This window comes from Spermophilus citellus (genome assembly GCF_964194105.1).
Source record: "Spermophilus citellus genome assembly, chromosome: 10".
Lineage (NCBI taxonomy): Eukaryota > Metazoa > Chordata > Mammalia > Rodentia > Sciuridae > Spermophilus > Spermophilus citellus.
The window spans coordinates 51,326,055-51,336,258 of NC_138197.1; the positions used below are offsets into that span (position 1 = coordinate 51,326,055).

The 10,204-nt window shown below is 38.7% G+C and overlaps 1 protein-coding gene across 1 annotated transcript in view; it reads left to right on the plus strand.

Annotated features, from left to right (window-relative positions):
* The window catches only part of SSPN (sarcospan), a 33,875-nt gene extending 23,946 nt beyond the window's left edge, over positions 1 to 9,929 (plus strand). The window contains exons 2-3 of the mRNA XM_081310059.1: positions 933 to 1,019; positions 7,221 to 9,929. Coding sequence (XP_081166185.1) covers positions 933 to 1,019; positions 7,221 to 7,586 — 453 coding nt within the window. The 3' untranslated portion in view covers positions 7,587 to 9,929. The remainder of the gene's footprint in view (positions 1 to 932; positions 1,020 to 7,220) is intronic.
* Positions 9,930 to 10,204: the final 275 nt, after the last annotated feature.

Genomic DNA, 10,204 nt, shown 5'->3' on the forward strand with positions numbered 1-10,204 from the left:
ATTACTACACCTTTTCCCTCCACTGCTCTATCTGAAGAAGTTGCCTGCAATCCCCTGAGCTCTGACCCACCTGATATGTTAATCTTGCTCAAGTTAGTAAAATAAAATCCTGATGTTCTCTTCCAACCCACCCAACATCACTGTTCATTTTCCCAGTCTCAAATCATGTCATTCCCTGTTTGAAAACTTTCAAGGAAGCTCCACGACTTACTAAACCAGCCCTGCATCCTCAAATCTTGGTCCTATTTTTTCTTCTCTACGTTTCATTCATTCAACTGTGCTCTTCTTTCAAAGTGCATGGCGCAGGTGCAGCTCCATGCTCCTGTGGCTGCTTTTTACCCGGCCTACCTGGTTTGCATCCTGGTTCCATTATTTACTTGCTTTATGCCTCTGCTTCCTCATTTACAACATACAATAGTACCTAGATTTTATGACGATTACAGGAGGAAGTACCTACAAAGCCCTTAGAAGAGCTCTAGCACATGGTGTTTAGTAAATGTTAGTGACCATTATTGTTATGTCTTTCAAAGGCCATTTTCAAATCCACTTGTTGAGCGAAACCTTTTGTCTTGCCTAACTCAGTGTAACTTCTTCCACTTTTTGTACTTCTCTGAATAGCATTTGACATATTAGGCCCTGCCACAGTGTAGTGCATGTATTTATTTTGGCCTGTACTGAACTGTACGCTGATTAATGTTGAGAAAACTTTATTCATCCTTGTACATGGGATCATCAAAAGGATATAATAAATACTAGCTTAATTGAAATAAATTGATTTTATTGTGTTCCACAAATTAAGCAAATACATATAAATAAGTAAAATGAAATGAACAGCTTGATAACATAGATGTTACTAGTGAAAGACACTGAGATGTCAGTAGAACCATGACTTGCCCCTGATAACATCCTTTATTCCATGTTCTGCATTTCAGGTCTGCTTAGTGGCCTATCTGGGCTTGTTTATGCTTTGTGTCTCATATCAAGTTGACGAACGGACATGTATCCAGTTTTCTATGAAAGTAAGTTGTTATTTTTCTTTTCTTTATCATCAATAGAAATACAAGTATAAAATAAAGGAGTGCTTTTTAAAGGGTTGCATATCTGATGTGTCTAGAAATTACATTTTCAGGCAGGCCAAAAAATGTTTTAGGAGGGCATTGATCCAGACCCAAAGGTAATAGTAGTCTTAATTTCCATGAGCTGGGCTGGCATGGAGTATGTGAAGTGTGTCCTTTAATGCCCTTAAAAGGAATATTGAGCATTCATCAGCTCAACAAAACACTTGGCCAGGGAAAGGTGGCTCTTTCAGTACCCACTTCCATATCTTGGGGGTTATTTGGAGTATTTTAATGAAGAAGCAATTTAAGTGCATTTCCCCTTGTAGGTGGGATCACTGAGACAGAAAAAGTACATTGGGTGCATCCAAATGATCTGTGCCAGGAGTCTGAGGGCAATGGTTGGGATATGCATGGCTTGGCAAGTGTGTGTTTCTTTCATTTATGTGAATTTTTTCTCTGTTAAGGACAGTGAATTTGCTTGGACTCAATTCAAATGCACAGCATTTTCGATGAACAGAATATTCTCCAAAGGGAAACACAGATACCTCCTTTTCAGAGTTTAAGGACATAAAACATTGAACCAAGTAATCAAAGTTAGTAGAAATCAAATTCCTACATTTTCTCTCAACTATTATAGCAAATAATAAAAAATTATCAATAACTTTTTTTCTATTCATACTATTTACTTTTCTTCTATAAGAAAACATAAAAACTTTATAAATATGTAACATCATTATATACAAATATAATGCACCCATAAAAATGTAAAAAGAGAAAAAAACATAAAAACTGGATGTTCTTTTGTTCACCTCAACTAGAATAAAATTAAGTCAACAATATTATTTGGAAATTATGAAGATGAAGACCATAAGATGTATTGGAATATTGTAGTATAATTGAAGCTGTTAATATAAAAGAGCAGAGTGCTGATGCTTTTTAAAATCATGCTGTAGTTGGATGTGGTGGAACACACCTGTAATTCCGTGACTTGGGAGGCTGAGGCAGGAGGATCACAAGTTCAAGGCCAGCCTGGGCAACTTAGTGAAATCCTATCTCAACATTAAAAAATAAGAAGGGCCAGGGATGTAGCTCAGTGGTAAAGCCCCTCTGGGTTCCATCCCTGTACTGCAAATAAGCAAACAGATAAATAAAATTTAAAAATCATGATGTAAAAAGGAAGTTAATGGAACAAAGAAAGTTTACATTTTATTAACTAATGAAAAAAGCTCGTTACAAAAAAATTATCATATGATTTCACAGAAGAAAGACTATCTTTCATTGTGCATAAAAAATAGTTACCCATGAGTGCAGGGATAAAGAGCAACATTTTGTAGTTTTCTCCAATTTTGAAATGTTCTCCAATAGTGAGATATCACTTTTCTAATTAAAAAGTAATAGATGCTGTTTTAAAAAAAATTGTGAAGAGTTAGAATTTTGGTACAAATATCTACATTTGAAAATTTTACTTTTTGTGTCTAAGGACTTTCCTTAAAAGAAGAAGCCTAGATAGAACAAAGCCTCAGTTCAAGTTTTTTTTGTTGCATTCTGACTAAAAGAAGGCTTGGTGATGGAAGGAAGCAAGCAAGCAAGCCTGGTAAAAATGGTCTGTTAAATAATAGGAACTTAATTCAGTAGGTGAAAAAAACCCTAAACTAGGTTTTCATTAATTTATGTGCAATACCCTCATTTTCCCTCACAGATGATCTCAGAAAACAGCAGAACGAAATGCCTCACTTTCAGAGAGACCCCTAAAGGCATCTCAATGTCTGCACCTTAGTTAAAATAAGGAGCAAGGTAGAAAAAAGGGAAAGAAAGAAAAAAGTCACTGCCAATGTCAGCCAGGTTGAGAATTTCCCACTAGGAAGATCTCATTAGTTACCTAATTTTTTCACCTGTGACAGACATTGATAAATACTGAGGCACTTTTCTCTTCCCCTGAATGTGACCTTTAGTGGTGCTTGCTGCCAGCAATCTAAGGTGCTGGCTTATAGTATCTTCAGGTCCAAAATCAGCTTCACTCATCTCCAGGTTTTCTAGTGGTCCAACAGGGCACAGTGATTTCCCCTCCCTTTTAGGAGGGGGCAGGAATGAAATGCATGTTAGGTGTTTCTTACCAGCACAATTGCATTTGAGTGCCCCCATGTTGGCACCCTGGCTTAAGCATTGTCTGAGAATTTCTTTCCTCCTGTTGAATGCTCAGATAGCCAGGGCAAGCAATCGGGCCATGATGACAGTCTCCTTGTGGTCAGAGAGAGCGAGAGCGAGGGAGAGCCAACACACACACACACACACACACACACACACACACCTTTTTCCTTTGGCAGGTCTTGGGTGCCACCAGTACTTTCCTCTTTCTCCCTGGCTTCTAACCCTGGGCTTGGTGTCTCTGGCTTCTAACCCTGGGCTTGGCGGTCCATCTTACTGTGGATTGCGCCTCCTGCCTTTCCCCGTGGCCCCTATTTCTGGGGGCGCACCTGAATTTTCAGAAATATGTTGAGTTCATGTGCTTGCGGGAACATTCCGGGGCACAGTCCCTCGTGCCCACATCTAGGAAGCCCCGGGGCTGCTGTGGCAGCCCGCTCTTGCGCGGTGTGCAGAGGGGACTTTACCATTCAGGCCACCGGGGAAGGTAATTAAATTGAAACAGAACCACCTTCTCCCGAAGTCACCGAATGTGAAAGCCTGAAAGCCGCAGCCGGGTACCAATTAGAGAGAGGCAGGGAACGGAGGAGCGAGGGAGCGAGACCCGCCTGGCGCTGCTGTTACATAAGCACCCGGGGCCACCGCGCCTCCGCCCGCCGCCCGAGCGCCAGACCGCTGCGCTGACACCCACAAGACGAATGCCTCCCGCGCGGGGCTGTTATCAAGATATATTTGCTCGGATCCCCAAGGTCATCGTACACACTTTCATTGATAGTTATTCGTGCTGTGTAGGTAAAACAAGCCACTTGATTTTAAATTATGGATTCTAACCCGTAAGCTTGTTGCTGTCAGATGAGTTTAAAGCCATGAAGGCAAAATGCTACAGCGTTGCAGATAAAGCCCACAGGCTTTGGCCGATTAAGTCTATATTTATGACCTAAAATGGATAAGAAACTCGATTCTGTGGCTTCTTCCTGTTTACTGATGCTTTTCTGAGTGGGAGAAGCGGAGGCACCTTTACGTGTATGTGAATTTGTTCATATTCAAAGGAGCTAAGGGGCATGCATAGCTTTTCTTGTACTCTTGCTGGCTTCTAACATATTTAAGAAGCTCAATTAAAATTGTTACACTGTTCTTGTGTAAATGTTTACATCCATTCCACAAGCCAAGTATGTATTGTTACTCCCACATGACAGAGAATAAGACAAAGACAATACCATTGATATGCTAAGGGTCCTGTGGACTGGCAATCCTTCCCCTTCTCTACTAATTTGTTTATTTATTTCACAAACACCTAAACAGCACTACTATGCACCAGACTCTGTTCTAAGCCCTTTGCAGATGTGAACTCTTTTGATTCTGATAATATTCCTATGAAGTCAGTGCTATTACGATTGTCATTCAAGTTTACAGATGAAGAAACACAGGTGCACATCGATTGATTAATTTGCCCAAGGACCACAGCTTTTGAGGGGACAGCCAAGTTCTATCTCAGACAGTCTGGCTCCTTGATTCATGCTCTTAACCATCACCCAGTACTGCTGTGCAAATCTTTTAATTTCTGAGTCAAGAAATTATCCGTTTTAAAAATAGGAAAAACTGTAGAGCATGGTGGCACACACATATAGTCCCAGTGACTTGGGTAGCTGAGACAGGGAGATCACAATTTCAAGGCCAGCTTCAGCTATTTAGCAAGATTTCTCAGTAACTTAGCAAGACCCTTTCTCAAAATAAAAAATAAAAAGGGCTGGGGATATGGATTAGTGGAAAAGGGCCCCTGGGCTCAATCCTTTACCCAGAGGCACTGAGAAGAAAAAAAAAAAGTAGATAAAATTTTCAATTTTAGCAAATGGACTTTTGTCTCCAATAAGTATTGCAGAAATCTACTATTTAAGGGTGTATGTCTGTGAGCGTGTTGAGGTAATTATATAAGATCTGCCCATTCCATTCATTGGTGGCAATAAAAAGAAAACTCCATTTGAGGTCCTTCTACTAGGCAGATGACTAGCCAGTAGGAAATTATCACCTTAACTTGAGTCTTTTCTGCTGGTAATTATGAATGAAGTACTGATGTTCCCAGAGCAAATAGGTCCCAGCTCTCTGCTGGCTGCACCAGAAACAGTTGCAATGGTATGCTCACACAACATGGCCAACACAGTTTGGCTCTTGGCATCAACTGTTTAAAGTCGATCACCAAGTCTAAATATTTCAGAGCAACCCAGAACATTTCAAGTATTCTGTTCCATTAGCTGCACACAATAAACCCATACTTTTAAACCAAAAGACTCCATTTTTGTATAAAATATAGTCACTAAATATACTGGGGACAGGAATAAAGCACTGCTTTCAATACAGCAAATTACATATTTCCTTTTTAAATTTTATAATACTGCCACTTTGTATTTATCTGGTTCACTTCCTCCAAGGAACACTAAACACAGTGACTATAAATTATCCTTGTTATGTGCCTGAGATATAAGATGCTTCTATAAACTGTTTCACAGATGAAGATTAACTTGGGCTACATCTGAAAACCCTATGAATGATTTGAAAAGATTATCTTTGATGAGAAGATTCAAAAAACTTATGTACTCCTTAAGATATACTAAGACAAAAATGATTTTAACCAGTTCCGCTCTCTTCCAGTGATCTCAGATATCCAATCAAGCTGTATGGAATCTAGGATAGATTTCTTCACAGGCAAACAGAAACACATGGTTAGGGCACCTGCAACCATGTGTGTGCACACACACAATACCTTAAATAAAAATTTTATTATTCCATATTTAAGATTTGAAAACACTTGAAATTGTCACTATGTGGGAAATCACTCATTTAGATGACTTTCATACATATATTTTATATTTTTATGTGTGTTTTTATTTTAATTGACATGTAATTGGAGGTGGAAGAAGGGCATAATCTTTTCTGAGCTACTTTAATCTGAAAAAAAGAATGGAACTAACCTTACCTTGGGGAGTCCCCATTCACCAGAACTAATCCTTTTAAAGAGTGACTTTGGACTGTGGTAACATAAATCTTAAACTACAAACTGTGGATGCTAGTTCCCAGGTCTGCAAAGTCTGATCCTTTCTAGATTCTCAGCAGGTGGACCACTAAGAGAAACATTACCAGTAGGTGAGTCTAATCACAAGAACATTTCTTGTCCTGTATGAGAGATTTTGCTGTGGCCATGTCAATGGGAACCAATGATTTTTGATCAAAACATTTCAGATGTAAGTAAGCCAAATGTTCTGAGGATCCACAGTTCTTTTGCAGAAGAATTAAAACTTAAACCACTTTCAATCCTGAGTCTAACAAGTAGGTTAACAGTGCTCAGAGCCTTGGGGACTGGGGAGCTATTTAGAGTTTATTTTCACTCCCAGGAACTACATGTTTTTAGCAGAATATGAGTGATGAAGCTAACATCAAGTCATCTGCCTTCTGGAGCCATAATTTTCTTCTCCCAGTAAACTCTTGCTTGGGTCCCTGGCTTTTATGGACATAGTTTGGCAGCCACCACATGGAACAGTCTTTTTTCATTAACCTGTATTTTTAGTTGATCAATTACTGATAATTTTGGCCCACACAGTGTTTGCCTTACAGAAACCCGTTCTTGACTTCCTAGTCTTGTTATCAGCAGCTCTTGATTTCAAAATAAGCCCAATATGTCATCCAGGAATGGCTATCTGATTTGGAATTTATTTTAAATGGCTTGCTACATCTAGACGTCAGCCATTCCACAACGAAGCTAATACAGCTGGCTCAGTTCTGTACGGCAGAAAGGGCTCAACATCTGTATGGCAAATGGTATTAGGATCAGGGTTTAAGGACTGCTTGCTAATAAATAAACACGAAAGTTATTTCCATGTCTTGGGTGCTGTGTCTCTGAGGAGATAGCCCTTCCATCGGAGAACTTCCTAAGAGAGAAGAAAAAAGAGTGGTGTTAATTAATTAGCTTTGCAAATAGTCATCCCATGTTCTTTGTAACCAGAAAGGTTTCATTCTGCTTTCTTGCAGCTGTTGTACTTTGTGCTGAGCGCCCTGGGCCTGACCGTCTGTGTGCTGGCCGTGGCATTTGCTGCCCACCACTATTCGCTGCTCGAACGGTTTACCTGTGAGACTGCACTTGACTCCTGCCAGTGCAAACTGCCCTCCTCGGAGCCGCTCAGCAGGACCTTTGTTTACCGGGATGTGACTGACTGTACCAGCGTCACTGACACTTTCAAACTGTTCTTACTCGTCCAGATGGTGCTGAACTTGGTCTGCGGCCTTGTGTGCTTGTTGGCCTGCTTTGTGATGTGGAAACATAGGTACCAGGTCTTTTATGTGGGTGTCAGGATGTGCTCTCTGACAACTTCAGAAGGCCAACAGCAAAAGGTCTAATAGTCTTGCTCAGAGGTGGAAAGAAAACAGCACATGGAGTAGCTGAGGGGGCAACAAAATTGTTTTTTTAGAAAGAAAGAAAAGTTTGACGATAAATACTATTCGCTATTCTAAATGAATGTTTTTATGTTTTTCAGGAAAACAAAAGAGCATTTCTTCAGGTTTCTATTGCATTTTTAAAATTCATTTGAGGAAAAACAAATCCAGATTGAGTTTTGGGAATATTAGAATTTAAAAGAACACTGAACCGGGAAAGAAGGGCACAGATCTTTTTTTGCAGTCTGGCGTTTATTCCTGACACTCATTTTATCCCTGACTTACAATACAACCTTCTTTCCTGTTAGTCCAGTTTTGGTGGTATGAATTGGCACTTTGGGGCCACTTGCTAGATTGTGTAGTATCTTCTGGTCCTTGCCACCTTGCACCACAGTTCTCATGGTATCTTAGAGAAAGGCAGGGTAGAGGAAGAGCCAAATGTCCAGGCTAAATCTTTTTATTTTCCCTGGTAGAGATGTCTTCAAGGCATGAAAGAGCTTTACAAAATCAGAGCAGAAAAGGAAGAGACTTTGCAAAAGGCTAAATAATTGTAACCACCTGGGCTGGGGCGGCGGCCTTTTTAGTTCCCTGGGTTTGGCTGTGTGAGTAGATCACTCTCCGAATGCTTTGGATGATCATCTGTTTCTCAATAATTGAAAGGTGGTGGTAGTTGTATTCTTAATGATGTAGAAGTTTTAAAAATAATTACATTATGCTTCTATTCTATCGTCTAAAACAAATCATTAAAACTAATTTCTAGCTAATTGTTAATTATGATTATGCTCAGAAGTCTATTTAATGAGCTGTACGTAGGTAGCACTGTCAGTGTTAAGAGAAATTACTCTCACAAGAGAAGACGCCTAAAGATCTTTTTTTTGGAAGCCAAGCATTATAAAAAAAGAAAAAAAATATTAATAGATTAAAAGCACTCAAACAAAAACAAGAGCATTTGTCATAGAAAATGTTCTACAAATGGCACATTAGTGATATGTTGAAAAGTATCTCTCTTGGCAACTGAGTACCTTTGAGGAAGATTGGGTACTGCAGATGAGTTCTATTCATAAAACTGTAGTTGATACATAATCCTATTATTGATTTATATGCATAGTGAACTTCAAGACTCAATGTTTTGAAGTGCTTATTTGAGAAATATGTCCAGTGATTTTTTTTGTTTTGTTTTGTTTTGTTTTTGAGGCAAGGTCTCACTATTTTGCCCAGGCTGGACTTGAACTCCTGTGCTCAAGTGATAGCCCATTTCCACCTCCAGAGTAGTGGGTGTTATAGGCATTTCCCACTGTAACCAGTTGTGTTTTGCTTTGTTTTTGACTCACTATGATTAAAAACAAGTAGCCTGTGATAGGGGACTTTGCTCTGTTTTTGCTATTATTATTATTATCATCATCATCACTATTATTAACTTCTGAATGATATAATTGTTTCAAAAAGGAGTTCAAAATGGAAATTCATGCAGCATAAATGCTATCAAGAACTTTCTCTATTAGTACACTCTGTTGAAAGAGAAGTGCAAGGTAATGATTGCGCTCAATATGCCTCTCTGCATTGCTTATTGATATACTTTAATAATCACAAAATTCAACCCCAAAATCAAATAGATTCTTTGAGGATAGATGAATAATTTCATTGCTTATGATAATCGTGTCAATGTCTGCATAACATAAATATCCAAATAAAAAAGTCACAGAGGATTGTAAATATATTTTTATATTCTCTAGATAAATCACTTGATTAACAGATGTTAAAACCTTTTTATGTTTTGACCTGATTTACAAATGGCCTTCCTACCCAGTAGGTCAGGCCAAGGAGGAACATTGGAGAGCTTAGTGGCCAAGAGTCTGGAGCAGGATTGACTATATTCAAAAATTTCACTGACAGAATACCAAGCCTCTGAGGATAACATGAAAAGTCCTTTGTGCCCTGTTAAGAAAAATCTCAATAACTTAATCCATTTTGGTTTTTGATAATGTTTGCTGCATGAAGAAGAAAATGACAGAGAATCTAGAATGTCCCAGGTTGCCCTTAAAAGAGTAAGAAAGGACTGAGTTAGTGCTAGTTACCATGAATCAGGCACCCCTGGAAGCACATCCTGAATACCTTTAGCAACTTTTTATAGCAAACACTACAGGTTTTTATATTAGGAAATTGAGATTCTACACATCAATTAAGGTGCTCTATGATTTCAAATGATTCACAGGGTATTCCAAATGGTAGAAAAACTTTAGCTTTTTTTTTTTGCTTCCTTTGTATAAATAATGTAACCAATAAAAGCTGACTTGGTAATAAGCTTGATATTAGTATGTTGAATACTCAGGAGATGTGTGTGTGTATGTGTGTGTGTGTGTGTGTGTATGTGTGTGTGTGTGTGGTGTAGTGGGGATTTTGCTATTGTGGAATAAAATCATTCCTAAATCCCCAGAGATAAAAATATAAATGAAAAGAAGGAACAAAACCAAAAAAAAAAAAAAAAAGATTCCTTTGCTGAGAGCTTGCTGTATATTGATATGTGTAAGAATTGTGTTGCATGAATAACAAACTGCTTTGGGCTGGATTTGAAGTATTTTGAT